The sequence below is a fragment of the Balaenoptera musculus genome, chromosome 11 (assembly GCF_009873245.2).
Source record: "Balaenoptera musculus isolate JJ_BM4_2016_0621 chromosome 11, mBalMus1.pri.v3, whole genome shotgun sequence".
Lineage (NCBI taxonomy): Eukaryota > Metazoa > Chordata > Mammalia > Artiodactyla > Balaenopteridae > Balaenoptera > Balaenoptera musculus.
The window spans coordinates 61,539,489-61,564,075 of record NC_045795.1 but is presented as its reverse complement, the minus strand read 5'-3'; the positions used below and the strand labels follow the sequence as shown (position 1 = coordinate 61,564,075).

Here is a 24,587-nt window from a genome sequence, read left to right as displayed (position 1 = left end):
GGATGGGGTTGGGGGCAGCACCCTTATGGCTGGGCATAGCCACAGGTGCCCAGAAGCCATTCCTATTCATTGGATTGAAATAAAGGGGTTTATTTGTTTACACAATTATGAGTTGCTCCTTGAATATGCAAGTGAGGTTCTGATAAAGGTGGCAGCCAGTGGTGCTTGGTAACCTCGCTCTTCTTTGCAGGAAAATGGGGTTTTATGAATTCTCATGGTGATTCTACCCGCTGGGCTGATCACACTGAGCCACTTAAAGACACCGAAGGGTGCCACCTGGAGAAACAGACTCAGGAGAACTCCCTGGGAAATGGAGTTTCTGGGCCTGGTGAGGTTCTCTTGAGACTTACAAACGGGGAAAAGAGACCGGCAGGCAGCCACTCTCAGCCAGGAGACAGAGGTTTACTTCTAGAAGCCAGATCTTGGGAAGAGGCAGCTCAAAGGCTCCTCTCACCCTGGAGCCACCCTCTTACAGCTGGGACAAGAAAGGGACAAGAACAGCAGGCTAACTGGAGTCATGTTCAGACACAGAGCCACAATGAAACGTGTCTCCTATACCAACCATCTGAGTGCAACACCCTCTCTTTGGTGTGGCTGGGCTGACTGCCTTTGGTCTGCCTAAGATGAATGAGGCAGAAGGATAATGAAGAGGAAGAAAAGGAAAGCAAATTACAGCCCCTAACACGTGGCGTCTGCTCCTCAGTGACTGCTTACTGCACCGAATCAGGCAGATCAAGGCAGGAGAGGCATTTATTTCTTCCTCCACGAGCAAAGGAAAGGATAAGTTGGAGGCCTTAACAAGTTCACCATCATGCACAGCAACTTAAAGGATGGGCCGATTCCACTGGACAACTCAGACTGCTGAGAGCAGCTGGGCAGAACCAAGAGGAGACTGCTCTGGGGGGGCCAGGGCCAGGGCAGGGATGGGCTGGAAGGAAAACTGGCCAGAAAGATGAATGCAGGCACATTCTGAAAACTCTAAGCAGGATATCCCTCTAAAGCTGGCTCCTGCAGGCTACATGAAGTAGAAAGAGCAAAGACTCAGCACTGGATAGACCTGAGCTGGCATTACTAGCTGTGTGACCCCAGGAAAGTCACTTACCCTCTCTGAACCCCTTTTGTCATCTCTCTCACAGGAGTGTTGTGAGGATCAACTTCTGTGTCTGGAAGTGAAGACTGGAACACTGTAACTCGCTGTGCAAATGTGGGTTAGCATCTTTGCAGAAAAGGGCTGACATTGCAGGTGCAAGGCTGCTACCTTTAGAAGGGTCTGCTTGCAAGGTTGGTCCTCAGCTGGCATCTGGGCACTTGGCTCTCAGAGTGGACTCAGTCAACAGTAAACTGGGCCTCCTGTGCCTAGACTGTGCAAATAACGTGGTTTATGCTAAACACCTGCTTTCCTTCTGGGAGTCTGGAACTTTGGTATGTGTAAAGCAGAGGGTGCCTATGTGACCAGCCCCAATCAAAATCTTGGGTGCTGAGTCTCTAATGGGTTTTCTTAGGCAGAATCATCACACACGTGTTGCTGCATTTCTGTGATAATCATAGCTCTGAGTACAACTCCATGCTCTATGCTAAGTCCTGTGAGTCCTTTCAGGAAATGTTTGAATGGGGGGAGTGGTCTTGCCACCCCTCCCAGTAAAGTTCCAATATTACATACCTGCACCTAGCGTGAGCCGATAGAGCCTTACCCACCTCAAGAAGGTCTGCTGTCACTACCTAGCTAGAAGAGGAGTTCCGGATAGAAGATGAGACTGGGCTGGCAACCCGATAAAAAGCCCCAACCCCTAGAAGGGGAGGTAACACGAGGGAGAGAAAGAACACTTTTGAAAGCCCACTGAACCAGTCACTGTGCTGGATGCTCGCTCTATTTTCATTACTTTGCTTCCTCATCATCACAACAGTATTATTATCTCAATTTTTTAGATAAAGAAATTTAGGCACAGAGGGACTGAGTAACTAGCCTGAGGTCACACAGCTAGCCAGAGAAGGAAGCCAGCAACAAGGCTGGCTGGCTGGCTGCGGAGACTGCGGAGTCTCTGCTTTTCCCAGTACACACACTGCCTGCCCAGCTGCCACCCCCTCAGCCTGTCAGGCTGCTTGGCTGGCCCTAGTCCCTGCTCTGCCAAGCAAGTCATGAAAAGTCTTCTGCAAAACTAGAGCAGGAAGAGAAACAGGACATCATTTAATTTGACTCTCATAACTACCATGTGCTGGGCTGCCTGGCAGACACCCTCCTTTTTCAGACAGGGAAAATGAAGCCCAGCGAGGGCCAGCTGATTAGGACAAGGGCAGGACCTGAGCCAAGGCCTCCTTTCACATTTCCCAGTGCCTGGCACACAGGAGAACTCAGTAATACCTGCTGGCTGGTGAATGATGATTAAATACAAAATAAAAGTGGGCTCAACAAGAAACCAGAGGTTCATTCTCTGAATCGTCTATCTTCTAAATCATTTTTCTTTAAAAACATCTGCAGAGTACTGACCAGTCAACAAAGAACTCCAGGTAACCTTCATTTGGCTTCTCCAGCTTCGGCGTCCCCATTTCTGCTTTCACTCCCACCAAAATGTCTGTGTGACCCTGCAGACACATGCAAGAAGGGTCCTCACTCGGGGCAGGCAGCAAGGCACCCAACCACACCCTCCTCTCCCAGACATACACCTCCAGGGCACTCGCTTAGCATCAGTGCTGGGACTTGGAAAGTGGCCCTTTGAGAAGGTGAGGGGTCCTTCAGATGTATATAGACCCCCTCCCAGAGTCTGGCTTGGGTCTTAGATTTCCCCTGGAACAATATGCACTCCAAAAGCCCAGAGGGGCCTGCAACTGGTTCCCCAGAGCCTACCCATTCCTCCACCTGGGTACAGACTGTGGCCACAGTACTCACCAGCTTGACTCTGGCAGACCCACTGGTGTTGGACACCACGTCAGTTTCCACTTCAACACATCGGTAGTCTTCACAGCCACGGCCATCCATGCGGAGGTCTTCCTGAGTGCAACGATCAAAATCCTAAGGTTATAATCCTAAACCTCTAACAGACTCTTCAACTGACTCACTCCCTTCCCCCCACAGAGAAATATGTGGTACAACAACTCCTTTTCTCTTAGTGATTCATCCAAAAATTCTGTCCTCATAGGTAATAACATTACTATTTTACAAATGAGGAAATGGAGACTCAGAGAAGTTAAGCGACTCACGTCCAAGGTCCCACAGCTAGGGACAGCAAAGCTCAGCTTCCATCCCAGGTCTGTCGGAGCGCAAAGTCCAAACTACGTACCACTATACAGAACAGGCACACACAAACAAGATCTGAACAGACAAAATAAAAGCTGTCTCTTTCCAAATCTGCAATTCTGAAGTCACAAGAAGAACGGATGTCAGAGCTACAGGTACAACTGTCTTGGCTGTAGCCCTCCGACCCCCCAAACCCAATCAGATCTAGTCTGTAAACAGCTAAAAACAACTAACTGGTATCTTCTAAAAGATCTTCTAAAACAGGCATTCTCTAGAACAGGATCAACAAAGTTCGGCCTGCGGGCCGCCTGTTTTCATAAGCCGTTCTACTGGAACGCAGCCGTGCCCGCTCGCTCAGGTATTCTGTGGCTGCTCTCATACCACAGCAGCAGAGCTGAGGGGTTGAGATAGAGACCACATGACCTGCAGCCCCCAGATCATTACTATTTAGTCCTTCACAGGAAAAGTTTGCCAACCCCTGCTACAGAGGATGGGTTTCAGGGCGGTCTACGTACTGCCTGGCCTTATCCCCAGTTATTTACTTCCTCAATCATTTACTTCTATCGGTATAACTCATAGATAACTATTTTATGCTGTGGTTGTAATCCAGTACTTCCATTATTTATCTTGCTGCTCAGAGTGTCCCAGATTTGGCCACTGGGAGCTCCTTTGGGTTGGTTCTTGCATTCTCTCAACATGTCTCCAATCTCTTCTGAGCACTTCTTTACTTCTGACAACACAAGGTGTTCCAGCCACTTGTATTTTACCTGCCCCAGCCCTGGGATCAGCCCTTTTTCCAAGGAGCCCTGGTTCCTTTCACTGCAGAATAGTACTTAAAAACCAGGATCTGGGTGCTAAGTAGGTTCACTGCTACTGGGGTATCATTGCTTCTAGATCGTCTCAGTAGAATAGTGCTAGAAAATATACGTATGTGTACTAACCCACACACATACACACACCTATATTTATTTCTGTATCTATCCACGTATCTGTTAAAAAGTCATGTGTTCATACTGAGAGTTGGTTCTAACCTACCTCCTTGTCTTATTTGTAACTTCTTTCTCAGACAGGGAGAAACCTGGCTCTCATTATCTACAATGTATTTATGTATTTGTTAAATCTCTGTATATATATATAAAGTCGTTTCAGAATTACTACGCCATACCCCTGTGAAAAACAAATTTACTAATAGAGTATTTGTGTAGAGTTCTTTTTGTCTTTAGCCTTACAGCACCCACTCAAAATACTGTTTCCAGTTGTCTTTCCGCATCCTTCCTGTGCCTCTGTTACTCATCTGTACCCCTGTCAGTTCATTTGTAACTGCTGGGGTTCCATTTTGGGTCCCCCACATCCTGGCTACTTTTAATTACTATCACCAGGGCTCTAAGAGTCAAAGCTATCAGAAAAGGTGTGATCAGAGAAATGTCACTCACCCCTCATCCCTATTTTCATCCCCCCCGCCCCGCCTTCCTACCCCCTTTCCCACCAGCTCCAGGCAGGTAAACAATCCCTTTAGTTCCCAGTCCATCGTTCATGTACTTCCTTTGCACAAATGAACAGATAAGAGTGTTTTTAATATCCCTTATTTTCTTATATAAAATATGGCATACTACAGATACTCTTTTACACGTAGCTTCTTTTTTTAAACAATTAACAATACATATGCAGGAAATCACTCCACATCAGCTCATAGAGATTGTCCTCATTCTCTGTAAACATTTTTTGAAAGCTCTTTCTTTCAGCAAAAAAAATCATTAGCCTCATCAGATTCTCAAAGGGATTAATGCTCCTCAAAATGTTAAAAACAAAAACCAAACAAACAAACCAAAACCAAACAAACAAACCACCACTGTTCTGAAGTATGTATCTGTCAGAAATTTATCTTTAAACTGCTTGGCTCACTGCATATCTGATTGACTTTTTTATTTTGAGAAATTAAAATACAGAAAAGGAAAACACTGAATACTCCTGCCACACAGTACCAACTACTACCATCTGTCGTGTTTGTTTCAACTCTTTCACTCTTTAAACTCCTGTTAAAGGAGAGAAAATAAACATCCTAAATCAGGTTGAAGTCCTTTTGCAGCCAGTCGACTCCCAGCCATCCCCTCCCTGGAGGCAATCCCTATCTGAAGCCTGGGGAGACATGTTCTCGAAAAGCAATAGAATTTCAAGTCTAGGAGAATGAGTCTCCTGAACTCTACAGAGTGAGTTCTCTTCCCTGGAGGATCCCAAAACTATATAACTCTGTCTCTTCACAAGCCCACCCACGCCTACCCACATGAAAGCATCCTAGGTCAATCTCGGCTTGCCCCGTCCCCCAGGTGTGCCCTGCTAGGAAGTGAACACCTGGCCCAGAAACAGCATTGATGATGAGTCCTTGGTGGATTGTAGGCATGGCACAAGTGTGAGCAATCACTAGGAGCATCAGTCATGGCCTCCAGGCCTGGTCCTGCCATTAACTAGCTGCTTGACCTAGGACTAACCCTAACCCTAACCCTTCCCCTCTAGACTAATTTCCTCATTTGTAGATGTAGAGATTGAATTAGACGGCCTCAAAGGTGCTTCTCTAATTCTGTGGATCTATGAATTAAAAGAGCCACAACTATTTGCAAGAACTAATAGTAGCTATCATTGAATGTGCATTTACTATCTACCAGATAATGTGCTAGGAACACTATACAGTTAACATGTTGAATCCTCGCAATAACCCTATAATGTAAGAGAGCAAATTTTCATTCCATTTTACAAATGGGGATCAGGTTGAAAGATGCTAAATGGCTGGCCCAACGTCACAGCCAGTAAATAGCACTTGAATTCCAAGCCAGAGCTCTTAACCCCAATTCCACACAGTCTCCTGCATCCTAAAGAGTCTCTTCACTGTGCAAAGGAGGCAGCACAGGCCTCCCTCAAAGGACGAACTGGCTGGCTATACCAGTTCGTCCTAATGATGGTGATGACGACTGTGAAAGCAGGGAGGCCGCAAGGCTACAGGGCTTCCCACTCTTGCTTTAAATTACCACTCACTCTAGTCACAGCCCTTTGGAGTGACAACCCACTGTTCCAAAATGCGGCTGGAGGGGTGTCAGAAAACGGGGCCTCACCAGAGCTTGCCTTTCCAGCCTTTAAATCAGTCTCTGCCCCCCTGGGGAAGGCTCAGTCAGGAAGGCTCGGGTGACAAGTAAGAGATAAACAAAAAAGCTACAAATTTCCCTTTCCAGGGATGCATAAAGTATAATCTTTTTCAAAGAAAAAAGCACACAACAGGAGAAAAACAAAGTCCCTGAATCACTGCACACAGGACTTTTGAAAAATCCACTTTTCCTCATAAAAGGCTTAGGAAATCGCCAAAGCTGCTTGGCCTGGCTCAGAGCCTGACGCCCTACCACAATTTTTATTCATCTGTAGTACCCAGGAGCTAAGGAATCAATCCATGTGAACACTTAAACATGGGCTGCCCTGAAGTGAAAGCTCCATTTAAAAAATCAATAGAGACGTCCACAGGTGACGGACCACACCAGGGAGTGGAACCCTGTTCTCAGCAGAGGGGACTGAGCACCTTTCTAGGTAAAGGCCTTCTGGATGCTAGGATGGCTCCTCGTGACTTTCAAGTTGTTACCTGTGTGATCACAACAACCCTGCTGGTTGGGTGTGGCACAGAGTCACCGCCAACCTATATCTAAAACTCCACTGTTCCACGCCAGCTTTTTGACCTTGAGCAAGTTAGTTCCTCAACAGCTCTGAGTCTGTCTCTTTGTCTGGAAAGTGGGAATAACCCCGACCCTACAGAGTTATAGGAGAATCCTCAGCACAGTGCAGCACACAGGAGTCCCTGCAAGAACTGGAGACATGTTGAGAGAATGCAAGAACCAACCCAAGGGCTCAGCAGTTCCTTCTTCTGCTTCTGGCAGCACGTATTAACTCACTGAATCCTCAAAAACAACCCGGAGAGAGGTTACAAACGAGGACATTGAGGCGCCAAGTTTAACCTCCTGTTTGTGACAGAGTGGCAGGACAGATGACCCAACCCAGAGTTGCTGTTCCTCACACCCAGGTAACCCAGTCCTACTTCCTAATGGGAGTTGTCAGTTGGCTCTCCTAATCCAACACACTTGGGAGGATTTAGGCTCAAAGTAGTCCTCTGAGGCGATGTTAACCACTTCCCACCCCCACTACCTTGCTTTGACTTGTCCAAGAGCGCAGAGCTTGCTGGAGGAGAACTGAGACCAGACGGCCTCCCCTACTAGAAATCCACCCTACTTTGGGAAGGGCCAGCTTTGCAGGCCCAGGCCCCAGACACAGCAGGCAAAACGAGATGTTGTCCTCGTTCCACTTTCCAAGCCTGTTGGGTGGGCCTGCATTCCTTTAGGATGGGATCCCACTCACCTTGCAACGGGCCTGACTCAAAGGCATACAATCCAGAGAGTGGCCAGCTCTTTGGGGCGTGAAACTGATTCTCTTCTTGCAATCTGATCTCTGATCTGGGAAATACTTGGGAGGGAAAGGGAGTTAAAGAGGAGCTGACAGGTCATGGTGTGGAGGGAGGCTGGAGAGGCCTCACAGAAGTAAAGGTGGGGGGATGGCACGTACCAAGGTGGAGGGCAGCTGGACAGCAAGTGGCTGCGGAGAAGTGAGACACTTCAGCAGAGAGAAGTAGGGCTGTCACCAGAGACATAAAGACAGGCAGAGTCACACAGTCTACGTGATCCATGCTGAAGCCCTGAAAAGGCAGTGCCCCAGAGCTGCCTAGGGACTTTCTAGGCCTGGCCACAAATCCCCCTTGTCTTGAGACAATTTAACAATCTCTAGCCCTCCAAATCAAAAGAGCTTAAATCTCAACAGCCACAGGCTGAACCCCACATGGGGTCACTATGAAGGTCGCGGATATAGTATGGATGGTTCCGGACAAAGCCACACTTCTGATGAAAAAATCTTGACAGGGAGCCAACTTCTCTTCAGGGTTGACCACATGCCAAGTGGTCCATATTCTCTTTTCTCATCATTCCTCACAATCCCTTTCTGCTCCCAGATGGATAAGTTCTCATTTTACACAGGGGTAGCTAGCTCAGCTACTCAGGTAAGAATCACTCTTACTGTGAATGGTGGAGCCGGGAAAGGATCCCTGCTCAGTCTGACCCCAAGTTCTCATTCAAACAGACGCAGGGGGCCATGTGACCTTGTTAGGGGAACCACTGACGGAAACCGCCCACCCTGGCCAGACCTTATAGTAACCATTTGCATGAGTTATCTTACAACAGGAGTTCCTGGTAAGAAACACGGAACTAACAAGCTATCACCAACCCGAAGAATTCAGGAAGGGTCAAAAGGAGAGAGGACACCAGTCAATATGTCCTACCAACCTCCCAGAATCCTTCTCGCTGGAATCCATCTTGGCTGAGTGATGCACACGCCACCATGAAGGACCCTGAGTCAGAATGATTGGCCAGAGACAACCCAGAAACTAACCCCATCACCATAAAACCTGAGAATGCGAGCCACATGGCAGAGCAGTTCTCCTGGGTTCCCTTACCCTGCTGCTCTCTGCCTGGGTGCCCCTTCCCAATAAAGTCTCTTGCTTTGTCAGCACGTGTGTCCCCTCGGACAATTCATTTCCAAGTGTTAGACAAGAGCCCACTCTCGGGCCCTGGAAGGGGTCCCCCCTCCTGCAACAACCTCAGGCAGGGGGGCAAAGATTTCTGCAGCAGACTCCAGGCTGGACCAGGCCAGAGGCTTGCCCATAGCCCAACGTCTGGTGACTGCATCAAAATCTCCCAACATTTATGAAAATACCCATTCCCAGGCCCCAGCCCCAGAGATTCTGATTCAGAAGGTCCAGGTAAAGCCCGTGAAGCTGCATTTTGTGAATAAAAGGCGCTTCAAGGTTTCAGAATCACTGGGCTAAGACGGAGGTTAGCAATGTCTTTTCATGGAGGAAGAAAGCACATATTTAGCTAGTTAAGCAAACCCCAAAAGAGGATTAAATGCTAATTCTGGAAACTCTGACATCTGCCCCAAATTCCTGAATATAAAAACCAGTTTGATACAAGTTAGTAAAACAAAAGTTGTACAAAGAAATGCAAAATTTCTAAAGAAATTCTAAAGAAACTTAGAACCAACGTGGGAAAAAATACTACCTAAAAAGATAACAATACAGCAATATATGTCTATATACTATTTAAGGTCTAGGAAAATGGTGGGGTTCAGAACTTGCCCTCCCCCTTATTTCCCCAACATGCTTTCAGAGGACAGAAGAAAGAGAAGTAGAAGTGGGGAGTCTCTCTGGCCTTTGCCTTTGAATCCCTATTTTAAAAAAGGGAAAGTGGCATGCAAGTCGAGTTGGGCTTTGCAATCAGAAAGATCTGGATTTATATCCCAGGTCCACTGTAAGCAGAGAGGGTAGGGGGCCCCGGAAAAAGAGAACCAGGCATGGCTATCTGGACATAAGAGAAGCCAGTTTAGGCCTAAGCATTTTTGTGATCTAAGCCTGACCATAATGCTTGCCCTTGAACAGGTCTCTGTAATCAATGATCTTGAGGGAAGTAAAGAATGCAGGAAAAAAGGAAAAGCAGTGAAGAAATAACAGTTGAGATAAAACAGAGACCTAGTTTTTCCTCAAGGGATATACTTAACAATCTGATACAGATCTTTGACTTGTTCTACACGAACTAAGGCCCCCACCCAGCTAGAGGATGGTAACTACAGGATAACACCCCAAGCTGGTCTCAACCTGAGGAAGGATGATGTTGACCTTTTTTGACCTTCGGAGACTCCAATCAACTAAAGCTTGGAGTCTGTTAACCTTTGCCCCAATTCTATGCTAAATTCTCCTCTGCTCAAGCCCCTACATGAATATGCATGTGCCCTTAGCTTATTCTCCAATTTTGCTAATTGGATAGACACTGCTTTGGAAAAGATCCTCAGTGTCCCCTCACGTGCTGCAATTAATAAATCCTTCCTTCTCCCAATCTTTGGCTTGGTTGTGTCTTTTGGCTCGGCACTCAACAAGAGGCAAACCCTGTTTTCGGGTAACACCACCACACACTTACTTTGTGACCTCAGACAAGTGATTTAACCTCTCTGAGCATAGTTCCTTATATGTAAAGTAGAGATAATACTTACCTTCAGGACTGTTACAAAGATTCAATGGGATAAAAATTATGATAGAATATGTACCTAACAAAAGTAGGACAGCTCAGCCTTCAAAGGCTCAGAGGGTCTTTAACAGAATCAGGGACTGCCCACCGCTTCCTACCCAGGTGTGGAACCTTGTAGACCCAGAAAGAAGCAAGTACGAATACAATCCTAAATGGATTCTCGCCGCCCGGTCCCAAATACGCCCGCATTGCCGGCTTCGAGCTGCACACGCCGGCCGCAGAGCGGTTTAATCACAAGGTAAACCCAGTCAGCCGCAGTCCTAGGGGAACCCGGCGGCCGGCGCCGGTACCGCTGCTGCCGCTACCTGAACGCCATGCACAATGTACACCTTCTCCGCCTCACTCAGCGCCACAAACGCCATGCTGCCGAGCCTCCCCGCCGCCAGATGTCATCTGCCAGCGTCTCCCCCGCGGACCACGCCCCCTCCGCGCCCATGCGTCATCAGCCTGCGCGGCGGCCGCTCCAGCAGCCGCCGCCGCCACCACCGCCACCACCGCCGGGAGCTCGATGGGCTTCTCTTGCGCGCCGCCCTGTGTCTGGCCGAGTCCAGGGAGCCGCGGCGCCTCGTGCCGGGGAGCCATCGCTGCAGCCCGAGGCCGGATCGCGGGTCGGGGGCTGCAGGGGGAGCGACGGCGGCGGCAGCAGCCGAGCCCCACCGGGGGCCTGGGACTGGGGAACTGCCTCCGGCTTCACGGTCAGTTGGGTGAGGAAACTGGGATTGGGTGAAAAAGCTGGGGTGAGACGAGAGGCACGGGCCGGGGCCGGAGCTGGAGGACTCGTAGTAGGAGAGACGTGCGGCGCAGTTTGCTCAGAGCTGAAGTTGAAGTAGCAGGTCGTGTGTGTAAGAGAGAGAGAGACAGACAGACAGACAGACGGACTCCGAGTGAGGGGAGGCGGACGTCGTGATTGGCCTGAGAGGCTGTCTCCTTGCTCTCCTTGCTCTCCTTCCTGCCCCCTGTCTTGCATTTCTCTGGTCCCTAGAATGGTGGAAAAGAAAGAGGCGATAAAGACCTCTTTAGGTCGTTCTCGGTGGGAAGGGTCTGGGCCAGGAGTGAATGCCCACTAGTCCCGAGGCGTCTTCACCCCAGGGATTCCCCCACCCCCACCCCCGCTCTCTCTCTGGGGCTGGCTGACCGAACGCTGACCCGGAACCTTTGCAGGATCCCCTTGCCCCGCGTGGCTGCCGGAGCATTGTCCCAAAGAGAGTAGGGGGGGAGAGTCTTGGTCGGCGCTGGCTGGGGGGCGCAGTGCCCAGGCGTCCCCAGCGCTTCCCAGCAGTGACTGGTGATCGCTGGGAGCCGTGGACGAAAAAAATGCCAGCCCCGCTCGTGGCCAAGTAAGAATATGGGCCTTGAATATTCAGAAAGGATACCTGCAAGGTGAATGTGGGGTCACTGAAGGAGCCCATTAAGGCGGGGCTGACATGGCATGAAACAGATTTTAAAGGGGCCACGTGGATAAATGGGGGAAAGTTAACCCAAAACAACAGAAACAAAGAGGGGTTCTGATGACTTTTCCGAATGCCCCATTTTTGAGGAACCTCCCTGTACTCAAAAGTGAAAGTAACCCTTGACAGCTTGATCATCCAAAGAACATTTGGTTTTTCTCAGATAGTAGCTCAAATACAGTTTCACACATAACTCTTGGGAGCTTAGCATAGATGGGCTTTGTGCTAGCTGTGGAACACTAAGACAAGTGGAGCACAACTTCTGCCCAGAGAAGCTCCCCAGGCAGAGGGGAAGGACCCAGGGCCAGCATAACCACAGAACATGGTGGTTAAGAGCTATGACAGTGGCACCAGTGAACCCAGTGGGATAGGGAGGTCAGTCCGAGGAGGGTATGGAGAGGAAGTACCTGCCCACATTCTTAAGCACTAAACTGCTGAGCCCCAAAATAGATGATCACTTCTTAGTAGACTGGACATTAGTTGTTGCTGATGTCTCTACATAATTCTCTGCAGGTGAACCTACAGGGAAGACATCCTGCAGTGTTGAACTTTGCCCTCCAGGGAAACTAGGAGAGGTGAAACTGGAAGTGTTTCCTCCCTAACGAAAGCACAGGTGCCCCACCTGTTGTGGCACATAGATGCCTTTGTGTGTGGTTGGACGCCTGGATTCTAGAGAGGACCTCCGTGGTGAGATAACAAGGGACTGCTGATGTTAGAAATGGTATCTTGTGCTAGAGATTGCTCAGAAAGGAGAGACCCTGGATGTGGAATTTTAGTAGCTAGGATATCTAAGAAGATTGAGGGTTTAAAAAGTGGCAGTGAATAGATCAGAAAAGACACCGAAAGAAAATTCTGAGTTTGGATACCATGGAATCATCTTTATATAAAGATTCATCTTTCAATGAATCTTTTAAAATATAGAACATACATCTGAAGTGTTCCCCTGATAATTGACTAAGATTCTTTGCTGGAGAAGGGTTGGCAGTATTTGCTAAATAACATTATGAACAATGTCTGACATGTTAGACTAAGTAGATATAAGAGGTGTAAACAGTAGAATGTTCATTTAAAATTCTCTACTAAAACAATGACACCTTTACTAATTGTTTTGCTTGAATGCAGCCAGAACATTTTTATCACATTTGTTGTGATAATGTGTTAGACATTTCAAACACCTATAAATCCAGAGTTCTTTTTGGTTTACTGAAGCAATTCAAAGATTGTATGTTTGCCAGAAAATCAAAATACCAAGGATGGCATATTATTCTGTTAACCTGCTTGTTTTCCCATCACTGTCAGATTCTTTTGGAGGCATACTGATTTATAGGTCTGTCTGTTAAATCTCTGTACTGTTATTAATTTTATCTAACAGTAACTTAAGCATTATAGTGCTTATTATGTGCCAAGCACTGTTCTAAAGCACTTTACAAAGACTAACTGATTCAGTCCTATTAACAATAGCCCTGTGAGGCAGGTACTATTATCCTGTTTTACAGATTGGAAAACTGAGGTGCAGAAAGGCTGTCTTGACCAAGGTCTCAGGTCACACAACTAGTAAGTGGTAGAGCCAGGATTTGAGACCAGAAAACCTAGCTCCCATACCTCCATTCCTAACCATCTCCTTTATGTAGCTGTCCCCTTTCATTTCATTCACCAGAGTATTTGAAGGAGGCCTGTGTTTGTTATGGAACTGGTAATGCCTTATAAATTATAGTTAGTTTTAATTCCAAAAGCAAGGAATCTGTTCCTTTTTCTAGAGGAACATTGAACGTGGTGCTGATGGGAAGCTCATGTGTCTGTTTCAGCCAACTCTTTTAGGTAAGGGGAAAGATTACATATAGACCAAGTAGAGCTTAACTCAAAGTACCTGAGATCCCTCAACGTCAGAGAAGGCCAATGGATCAGGTACAGAGGGTTGAGATAGGCATGGAGACCCAGATTCCCACCATGTGCTTATTCCCAGAATAGACATCTAGAAGCTGTTCAAACAATCAGGAAGTATTTGTTTGCATGCCTGTGTGGCCCTAGTGTTCTTGTGGGCCTGAAGAGATAAGAAACTGAAAACACACACCTGCCTAAAAGGAGTTTAAGATTTCTTATAACTGCGGAGCCCAGGTTCTTGAACTAGTACATGAACAAGACAAAATAAAGTGCTCAGTTGAGACACATGGTAGTTAGATGAGAGGCTGGCCTATAATAAGGTGCTAATTGTGCAGGCCAGGCATCAAGAGCAACAGGTAAAGAGCTGCTGCTAGCCACTGGTGGATAACAGTAACATTACACAGATGGAGTAAATCTGTCCCACCTAGCCTTGGTTAATTAAAGCAATAAAAGTCAGTTATAGGAGAGCTTGGGGCAGTGCTGAGTCCGTGGTGCTGAAGTTGCAGAGAGTTCTTAAAAGAGACCTCTTAAAAGCCCAGCAAGGGAACATTTTATTCCCAGTCTTAAACAGAGGTAGCCAAGTTTTAGGCCTTTTCCTTTGCATTCTCACAATTAGCCCAGCACCCTAGAAAAGCAAAAGCGAGCTATTGTTTTCCCTATAGATCCGTTTCCTTTAAACACTTTGCATTTGTCCTGCCTGTGCCTTGTCTTAAAGAATACTCGGTATAAATAACCTGTCATAGTCAGGCCAGCAGGTCTGTCTGTCTTGTCATTCTAGAAATCATAACTTGTGGTTCCAGTGATAGAAAAATTGATGGGAATACATAGGTAAAGCTTATTCTCATTTAGAGGAAGGGTCTTCACGTGTGTTTCATTCTGAGCGAATGGCAGGGTGCTTCCTATGTCTTTCATTAGGGCATGTGTGAGAAAAGGGCGTCACATGTCCTGACTAGCAAATCGGGAAGTATTTAAACATGTACACATCCTGATAGCCATGGAAAGTAACAGAAGCTGAAGCAGCAGTGAAGGTGTGATGTCTGGCTATAGACCTTTTGGGGGAAATAAGGAGGCTAATGCCATGCTGCCTCGAATTTCTTCCTGTTTTCTGCATTTTAAAATCATTTGCCTTCCTCTTCAAAAGCAGATTTCCAGAGACAAATGACCAGGTTATTGCTGACTTTTGACTGTGTAGGTAAGAAGACTACCTTGCATGTCCCACCTAATTCAGTCATTCATCCAGGCAATGCGAGGAAACACCAGGAAAACTTCCTCTTTTCATAGTTCCTTCCAAACTGTAACATTCCTGGTATGTAGAGACTTGTTGATTGAACTCTTTGGATTTTCTGGTCTACCTGAGACATGAATATCTCCTGTTCAGGGTCAGTGGGGATGGAATATCTTGGGGTAGGATTGATTTTTCACCTTAGGACAATGGCCCTAGTGGGACAAGTACAGTTCTGGCCGCAGTTCTGTTGCAATAAGTTTTGACTTTGCTTTGTACAAAGTGTGCATTTCTAACCCAAGAAAGAGTAGCAGAGAACCTAGAAAGGCAGGTTGGCTAGGAAGATAATGATCTATGGTGGAAAGACTATTGGGCATCTATTCCAGTGATTAGACTTTGCCACTCACTTGCTTTGTGACTTTGAGTAAGTCAACCTCTCTAAACCTCATTTTACAGGAAAATGCCTATCTTACCAGGTTATAGAAGTCACAGTAGGTCTCGGATATACAGACATTTAAACATTGAAAAATGGTCATGTTTAACTTTGGACTTTAAGACTTCTCTCTTTTACCACTTTGTAATATTTGATGTATTTTTTTTTTTTTTTTTTTTTTTAAATTTATTTATTTTTATATTTTTTTTTATTTTTGGCTGTGTTGAGTCTTCGTTTCTGTGCGAGGGCTTTCTCTAGTTGCGGCAAGCGGGGGCCACTCTTCATCGCAGTGCGCGGGCCTCTCACTATCGCGGCCTCTCTTGTTGCGGAGCACAGGCTCCAGACGCGCAGGCTCAGTAGTTGTGGCTCACGGGCCTAGTTGCTCTGCGGCATGTGGGATCTTCCCAGACCAGGGCTCGAACCCGTGTCCCCTGCATTAGCAGGCAGATTCTCAACCACTGCGCCACCAGGGAAGCCCTATTTGATGTATTTTGATAGTGCTTTTCCCTCTCTGCAAAACATTAAATGAAAGAACAAAGGAAGTGGTAATTACATGCCATACTTCATTGAAAAAATTGAACATGCTCAGGAAAATTGCTAACAGACAACTGTTTCTTTTTGAATATTAACAAAGAATGGGGAAAGAAAGTTAAAGGATACTTTTGATAATAAAAAAAAATCCCAGAAATTAACAAAGATGTTGAATTTGTTTCTGAGAACAGAGGAATCAGAATCTCAGCCCTGCAGAGCAATCAGCTCAATCTTCCCTCTTGTTTTATGGGTGAGGAAACTGAGGCCCATGGAGGGTAACCGTCTTGCCCCAAATCATGAGGTTAGTGAGCAGCAGGGTGGGGAGTAGAATTCTGGCCTCTTGACTCCAAGCCCAGTCTTCATTCTGCTTAGCACTAGTCTCCCATCTATCTCCAAAGGCCTCTAACAGATGCCTCGCCTGGCAGGCAGGGGCTGTGGACTTGTAGGGCCTTGTTTCCTTGGGCCCAGGTTCCTCCCAAGGCTCTGCTCTTGCATTGCCACTTACAGGGCCTGAGCTGAGTGGGATCAGCAGGGACCTGAAAGCAAAATGGCTCCCCTCCTTGAAGCCCGGTACAGTTGTAGTAACTGGTTCTCTCTTCTCCTTCCCTAACTCCTCTTTCAGATCCCTCTAAGCACTTTTGCTTTTAGTCCCTAAGAAAGCCACGCTCTTGCCTGGGCGATGTCACAGTGGCTGCATATCTGCACATGGCACAATGTGGGGCCAGGTGCCATTTTCAGCCTTTGCTGGTTGGTCTCTGCATAGCATGGGTGGGCTTTCCCTCAGAAAAAGCAGCGTGCTGGAACTTGGCCCTACAGGAAGTGTTCCCCAGCAGAAGCAGATTTTAGGGATTCAATCTTAGGGTGACTCTCCTGGCTGAAGCTTCACAGCCCTCCTGCCTCCTAAGTTAAGGCAGGATCAGTCTTCTGAATGGTGGCTGGTGTTCAGCCAGGGCCCCACCTTAGAGCACAAAATGCTTAAGCTCAGGTCTGTGGTCTATGAACAGCACTGCATGTGGCCCACCCGAGAGTGCCATCTCTGGGTGACCATGTGTGGGCAAGAGATTCAAACAGTAAGTAAGCCAAGGTCACTGGTAGAAACATCAGCACCCCTCCTCCTTTTGTTTCTAGTTAATGGGCAAAGTTAATGATGGTAGTGAGTAGTTAAAGGTAGGCTCTGGAATGAGAGCAGGCTTGGGAGTGTATCCTGTCTCCACTGCTTCCTAGCAGTATGAACATAGGGTAATCTTTCCATGCCTCAGTTTCCTCACCTCTAAAAGGGGGCGGGAAAGTGAGGACTTATCCTACAAGGTCCAGTAGATATGAGGGTAGAGCAGGATGAGAGGTGCGTCTAGCGTACAGCCCAGTATAGTAGACCTTCAGTAAGAGTCAGGGCCCCACTCCACGTTGGGCGTGCCCTGCACTGTGGCAGCTGCCAAGCAAAAAGCCCATCTTGGAACCTACCCTGACAGAGGCCAGGGGCAGTTCAGTGTCAGGTGAGATCATGCACCTGATTACAAAGGGTTCCATGTACTATGAGTCTAACACTTGTTGACAAATATTAATTGGGTAGCTAAATCAGTGATATATTGTTGCCTTTTTAAAGAGTTTCCTGCTGGGTTGCAGACTTCCTGGAAGGAGGAGTTAATGTAGGGAGATGGCCGCATAAGCAACAAGAGGATACCATCCATTAGACCTAGGTAGGAAGTTAGCTACCTCTCTAACCATTTTATGGAAATCAGCTGACTCCTTGAGTTTCATTTCTTTACCCATCTGTAGAAGAGGCTGGACCAGAGTTTGGAAGAGGTCAGCTAGTCCCTATGGTCTCTTCCCGAAAGGCGGTGTTTTTGAGGGCCCAAGTGTGTGAGGTGGCCTGATGGGTGCTGTGCTCCATTGAAGAGGAAGCCGCCAGCAGCAAAATGGCTCATAGAAGAAAGAATGCTCCTTCTTTTTTTTTTTTCCAAAGAATGAGTATTATAGGCTCCCAGGAGTGGAAGGAAAATCTGCTTAGAGTCCTTTTCTAAGGTTTTTAAAAAAAGAGTCACAAGGTTAGAGAACTAGGCCTCCCCACTTGAGAGATGAAGACATTAAAGCTAAGTTGAAGTGACCTCTCCTTAGGTCCATGAATTGTGTGCGAGGGAGCAGGAAGCAGAACTCATGTTTCCTGCTTGGTCATTCCTCCTGTCCCCCTCTTGCAAAAAAAAAAGAAAGAAAGAGAAAGCAGCCATGTGCGGTGCTCAAAATGTGGTCTGTGGCGGCAAACAGAGCTGGTTTTGGATCCTGGCTTTATCTGATCTAGGGAATATTATTAAGAACCTCTACACCTCACTTTTTCCGTCATTACAATGAATAATAAAAGCTACTGTGCTAGGTTGTTTTGAGAATTTAGAGGGGCTGCTTTGTGTACATCCTCAGTCTTAATGGGCATTCAGTTAATGATAGTGCCCATCTCCATTCCTATAGCCGCACTGCATGTTCTAGGCAAAATCTCAGCTGCACTTGGATTTCCTCATCTGTAAAGCAGAAGAGTTTGACTAAAATCTATTAGATGGTCTTTAAGGTTCCTTCCCACTCTAAAATTCTGACTCAGATAGTGATTGTTTTTACCAGTTAATCTTATGCGTGGTCTTGTTTTAATTTTTTTCTCATTGTTGCAACATATGATAAAGCACGCTCATAAAAAAGGATGAATGTGTTACCCAAATGAATGGTAGTTTCTACTGATCCCCAGTGTTTGTGACATATGTCATCCTATATGTGGGTGTGTATTTTTTTTACTAGATCTAGAAAGCTAGGAGGTGGTAAACTAGCCAGTTGTAGTACTGTAATAGTCAGTTGTAGTAAATGGAGGAACTGTTAGCCTCCATGAGCTTCCAAATCCCCAAACTTTTTTCTGAAATGGAGACTTATTGTTAGGAGTCTGAGTTTGCACATGAGTGGGTTTTATAGGAAGGTGGCTTTTATAGGAAGAAGGCAAATTTCGCTTACTGGCCACTTGCTGGTTCCCTCAGTGAATTTTAATGTATACAGGATTTGGTTTGGGCATGTGATATCTTCCTTCCTTCCTCCCTCCTTCCCTCCCTCCCTTTCTTCCTTCCTTTCTCGCTCTCTCTCTCTTTCCCTCCCTCCCTCCCTTCCTTTCTTTTTTCCTGTTTTTTGTTGAAGGTTAAGTATGACAGAGACAGCAGGCAGGCAGAGGGAGACAGACCCTCTTGTATAGAGAGACACAATGTAGACTCCTTGGTAAAGATCTTCTAGCACAGGCCAGCAGCTCTGCCTGTCTGGACACCTTCCTTGCCTGGCAAGGTGTGGTGCAGAGGGTAAGATAAGGCACCTTTTCTTTGGACCACACCCTTACCTTTTGGAAAGACTTGAGTGACTCATTCTGGTTTTTTTATGAAACATTTCAAACATAGTGATTCATGGTTCATTCTCTTTTTCTGAGAATCATCCAAAAATGGGTATGAAATTTACAATCCTTTTGGATCCTTACACAAATTAAGAGAATTGTAACTCAGATAAATTCATTTTTTGCTAGATCAGGTTTATTTCCAAAGCTTCCAGGGAATGGACTATTTATTCATCTCTAAAGCTGTAGGACTGGTTTGTGAATACTTGAAGTCCATCACCCTAAAATGTGAGGAGTTCTGAATCTATACAGTTCCAAGATCTGCTTGTATGTTGTGCATGAATGCATGTGTGGACGTGAGAATGTGAGTGGGTGTGCTGTTTTAGGAAAGTAATCTTCACAAAGTCCTTTGAGATGCCTTTAAGGACTTGGTTTTAGATCTAGCTGAGCCACCCATGACTTTAGTGTAGTGTCTTCTCTCAGGAAAGCAGCTGGCAATCTGAGAGGATCTGGGGTTCTTGGGACATTGCTGGATTGAGAACAGTGGGATTTGGGGGTTCTAATACATCCAGTACTGAACTTTTATGTGATGGTCATGCCTTTGACCCTTGTTCATAAAGCATGGACTTTTGGTCAATTTTCTTAGGCCAGGTGATGGATTTATAAGGGTTTGCCCCTCACTCAACAAATAATGATTAACTACAGTCACTGTAGCTGGATTCTGCCCATCACTAATTGTCAACACTAGGCCAGGCCAGGAGGCTAGCCTGGCCAACAACCATCTATGGGCCATAGTGGAATGGGGCCTCTGAGCTTGGCCTTAGAATCACCACTTTCAAACCCTTTCAGTGCCCAGCCATGGATAGGCAGCATGGGAACTGAGTCATAAGTGATGTACTGCGAGGCCGATCCAGAACCCCAGTCCCTGGGGCTCACAGGACTCTAGATGGCACTTCACTAAATACATTTTTGTCTGCTTATTTGGATTAGTGGAAGGGCATGATTGTGGTCAGGCATAATGAAACACGTGTGTTATAGGTGGATCTGGAGGCAATTCTCTGGACCAGAAGCAGTGGCGTTTTTTGGAAGTTAGCGCTAATTTCAGTCATTTCTTGGTTTTTGCTTCTGAAACTCTAAGAAGGAAGACTAGATGGTTTTCTTAGACTTCCAACACTCTACTCCCCACAGAGCTCAGGTTGTCATTCTGGACACCATCTCTGCCTTATCATCGGGATCACCTTCTCTAGGGAGCTCCAGAACACCTCTGATCCTGCGAATCTCTTTCTCCTGTAGTTTTACCAGATTGGGAGCTGGGAGAGGGAAGGGCAGGGCCTGACCAGGGCAGCACACACACATTATTGTCATCCCTGGGTGTGAGTGCCCTGCACAGTTCCTTGTGGTTAGTGGCTGTTTCATGCATGTCTTTTTGAGTTGAATTGAAGAGAGGGGGCTTGAGAAAGCAAACAGGGCAAGGGCATGGGATGAAGAAGGCAGGGAAGGAAACTGGAGGAGGCTGCCCCACTGTGGTATGAGCGGGCTGGCAAGAGTGGTATTGAAGCTTCTGGGACCGACCAACCTCCCTGTGGACCTGCCCCAGAGGCTGAGCAGCCAGTTCTGCACACCTCCTCTCACGCAAGGACTCATGTCAGGAGTGGGTCCTTGGCAAAGAGCCTCAACCCCAAGGATTGGAATTTCCCTAATTGGAAAAGGAAGAGGTCAATATTTGCCTTTTCTGTTGTTGTTACTAGGGACAGAGTGAAGGGAATGTGTACAGTTTGTTTCAAGGTGGGTTTTCCCCCATATTCCTCAGATTTTCAGTTGGCTAATGTAAAGAAAGCTACTTCCGTTGCTTGTGGGGGAGCTGGGGGTTAAGAACATTTTTTAGAGCAGCGTGCCTTCCTTGGTTTTGATTGGACTGTTTGAAAATCTGAAGCGTGGATTGGAACATGCTGTTCGGTTCAGCCCTTAGTGTCTGGCTCTGCCAGACACCCTTGGCTGGGTTCTTTCCCAGATCACAGGCTCTCACTCGCCAGCATGGGGCAGTGGGGAAACACAGCTCCTCTGTCCACCCTTTGGGCTCACGTGGTCTGAGTGTGGAACATGTGGGAACTTGAGTCAGAGTCACAGTCCTATCGGGGGCACCCTTCGCCGTCTAAAATACGACCACAGCCCTGAAAGTAATCAAACGAGGGCTCCAGGAGGTGGTTTGGGGGACACAAAGCTCATGGCATTTTACTCCTGTATTCATGTAATGAACACAGATAGTGCGTGGCTACTACATGCCAGGCACTGGCTAATGAAAAGACAGGGCTCCCAGCCCTCAAGGACTGTGTGGTAGGAGAACATAGCTGGTGTCCCCTAAAGGCCAGTTACCTACAATGAATACCTTTCTTTTACAAACAAATCTAACAAGATTTAGTTTTATTTGCTTTTCCAGTCCACAGCCAATTAGCACTAGTAAATAGAGGGTATGTTGGGAAGATTGGTAGCTGTAAACACAGAAATGACAGCCAGGAATGGAGGAGGAAGACAAAGAACCACACAAAGGAGATGCCAGAATTACAATTATAATAGTCTGCACAGGCCAGTTGGTGTGAGGCCGAGAGCCCAGTGGATCTCTGTACCCCCTGAGGACATCATTACCTAACACACTCCATTAATTGATGTTCCTGGTAATGACTCTAAATCATTCCGAAGAAATGGATGGTTATTGTACTTACGACAGGAAGAGCTATAATATCCCTTTTTTGTTGTTTTTTATTTTACTTTTTAATATTTCCAGTTTAACCATCCAAATTGTTAAAATGTGTTTCTGCTTAGGAACAAGCCACAGTTACCTGGGAAATTTGCTTATGTGGGAGGGCCTATTCCTCAGGAAAACCACACCTATGAAACACAGCTCAAGTTTAGTCAACTCATTGCCATATGTACAATCAAGAATGAGCAATTGTCAGAGGACAGATAGAATACAGTCAGCTACCCTGAAGATCCACCATGAGCATAATGTGATCACTGGAAGTATATAAACAAGAACATTGCTCTAAAATTTATTTTCAGTGATTATCCATTTCTGAAAACCACATGGTTTATGATAATTGAAGAACGATGGAGTACACAGGTTGTGGTGAGATGACCCTCAGGCAGCAGATGACAGGAGGATACACTGCCACAGACGTAGGTTAGGGTGGGGTGAGTCGTCACTGACCATCTAGGTCACACTGAGCTGTTCTGCAGGGGAAGCAGGCAGACCTCGGAGATGTTGCAGGTTCAGTTCCAGACCACCGCAATAAAGTGAAAATTGCAATAAAGCAAGTCACATGATTTTTTTTTTTTTGCAATAAAGCAAATCACATGCATATAAAAGTTACGTTTCTACTGTAGTCTACTGGGTGTGCAATAGCATTATGTCTAAAAAACAATGAGCATACCTTATTTGTTTGTTTGCTTTTGTTTTTTGGCTGTGCCACATGGCTTTTGGGATCTTAGTTCCCTGACCAGGGATCGAACCCGAGCCCATGGCAGTGAAAGCGCCAAGTCCTAACACCGGACTGCCAGGGAATTCCCATATACCTTATTTTAAAAATACTTTAATGCTCAAAAATGCTAACCATCATCTGAGCCTTCAGCAAGTCATAATCTTTTTGCTGTTGGAGAGTCTTGCCTTGATGGCTGCAGACCAGTCAGGGTGGTGCTGAAGGCTGAGGTGGCAAAATAAGACAGCAGTGAAATTTGTGGCATTGATTGACTCTTCCTTTCAAGAACAGTTTCTCCATAGTGTGCAATGCCATTTGATAGCATTTCACACGTAGTAGACCGTCTTTCAGAATTGGACTCAATCCTCTCAAACCCTGCCGCTGCTTTATCAACTAAGTTTATGTACTGTTCTAAGTCCTTTGTTGTCATTTCAACAATCTGCACAGCATCTTCACCAGGAGTAGATTTTATCTCAAGAAACCACTCTCTTTGCTCATTCATAATAAGCAACTCCTTATCCATTCAAGTTTTATCAGGAGATTGCAGCAGTTCAGTCACATTTTCAGGCTCTACTTCTAATTCTACTTCTCTTGCTGTTTCCACCACATCTGCAGTGACTTCCTCGAGGCACTGGAGTCTTGAACCCCTCAAAGTCATACATGATGGTTAGAATCACCTTCTTCCAAACTCCTGTTAATGTTGATATTTTGACCTCTCCCCACCAGTCACAAATATTCTTAATGGCATCTAGAATGGTGCATCCTTTCCAGAAGGTTTTCAATTGACTTTGCCCAGATCCATCAGAGAAATCACTGCTTATGGCAGCTGTAGTCTTATGAAATGTATTTCTTAAATAAGACTTGAAAGTCAGAATGCCTTTTTGATCTGTGGGCTGTAGAATGAATGTTGGGTTGGCAGACATGAAAAAAACATTAATCTAGTTGTACATCTCCATCAGAGCTCTTGGGTGACCAGGTGCATTGTCAATGAGCAGTACTATCTTGAAAGGAATCTTTTTTTCCTGAGCAGTAGGTCTCAACAGTGGGCTTAAAATAGTAAACCATGTTATAAACAGATGTGCTGTCATCTAGACTTCATTTCCATTTATAGAGCACAGGCAAGAGTAGATTGAGCATGATTCTTAAGGACCTTAGGATTTTCAGAATGGTAAATGAGCACTGGCTTCAACTTCAAGTCACCAGCTGCATTAGAGAGTCCACGTGTCCTTTGAAGCTTTGAAGCCAGGTAGTGACTTCTCTCAAGCTACGAAAGTCCTAGATGGCATCTTCTTCCAATAGAAGGGTGTTTCGTCTACATTGGAAATTTGTTCTTTAGTGTAGCCACCTTTTATGAATTATCTTAGCTAGATCTTCTGGATAACTTGCTGGCGTAGCTCCCATGTCAGCATTTGCTGCTTCACCTTGCACTTTTATGTTATGGAGATCGCTTCTTTCCTTAAACTTCATGAACCAAACTCTGCTAATAAGCTCAGACTTTTCTTCTGCAACTTCCTCACTTCTCAAAGCCTTCATAGAATTGAAGAGAGTTAGGGCCATGCTCTGAGTTAGGCTTTGGCTTAAGGGAATATTATGACTGGTTTGATCTTCTGTCCAGACCGCGAAAACTTTCTCCACATCAGCAATAAAGCTGTTTCGCTTTCTTATCATTCGTGTGTTCACTGGAGTAGCACTTTTAATTTCCTTCAAGAACTTTTCCTTTGCATTCACAACTTGGCTAACTGTTTGGTGCAAGAAGCCTAGCTTTTTGGACTGTCTCAGCTTTTGAAATGCCTTCCTCACTAAGCTTAATCAAATAGTAACATCAAAGGTTGCTGATCACAGATCATATAACAATATAATAACAATG

At 46.1% G+C, this 24,587-nt stretch overlaps 2 protein-coding genes across 8 annotated transcripts in view; one reads left to right on the top strand and one right to left on the bottom strand.

The window, feature by feature from the left end:
* EXOSC7 (exosome component 7) overlaps positions 1–10,797 on the bottom strand; it is a 54,543-nt gene extending 43,746 nt beyond the window's left edge. For both annotated transcript variants that reach the window (XR_005021856.1, XM_036869099.1), the window contains exons 1-3: positions 10,692–10,797; positions 2,885–2,986; positions 2,486–2,580 (exon numbers count right to left, since the gene is read on the bottom strand). Coding sequence is in view for 1 of the 2 variants with exons in the window: in XM_036869099.1 (XP_036724994.1) it covers positions 2,486–2,580; positions 2,885–2,986; positions 10,692–10,748 (254 nt within the window). In the remaining variant the exon portion in view is untranslated. The remainder of the gene's footprint in view (positions 1–2,485; positions 2,581–2,884; positions 2,987–10,691) is intronic.
* Positions 10,798–10,827: 30 nt separating this feature from the next.
* The window catches only part of ZDHHC3 (zinc finger DHHC-type palmitoyltransferase 3), a 54,682-nt gene continuing 40,922 nt past the window's right edge, over positions 10,828–24,587 (top strand). For 3 of the 6 annotated variants that reach the window (XM_036867928.1, XM_036867933.1, XM_036867934.1), the window contains exon 1: positions 10,845–11,081. The gene's annotated coding sequence lies outside the window, so the exon portion shown is untranslated. Of the gene's footprint in view, positions 11,091–12,403; positions 12,522–24,587 lie in introns of those variants that run through there. The other 3 variants (XM_036867935.1, XM_036867929.1, XM_036867931.1) reach the window with 3 other exon arrangements.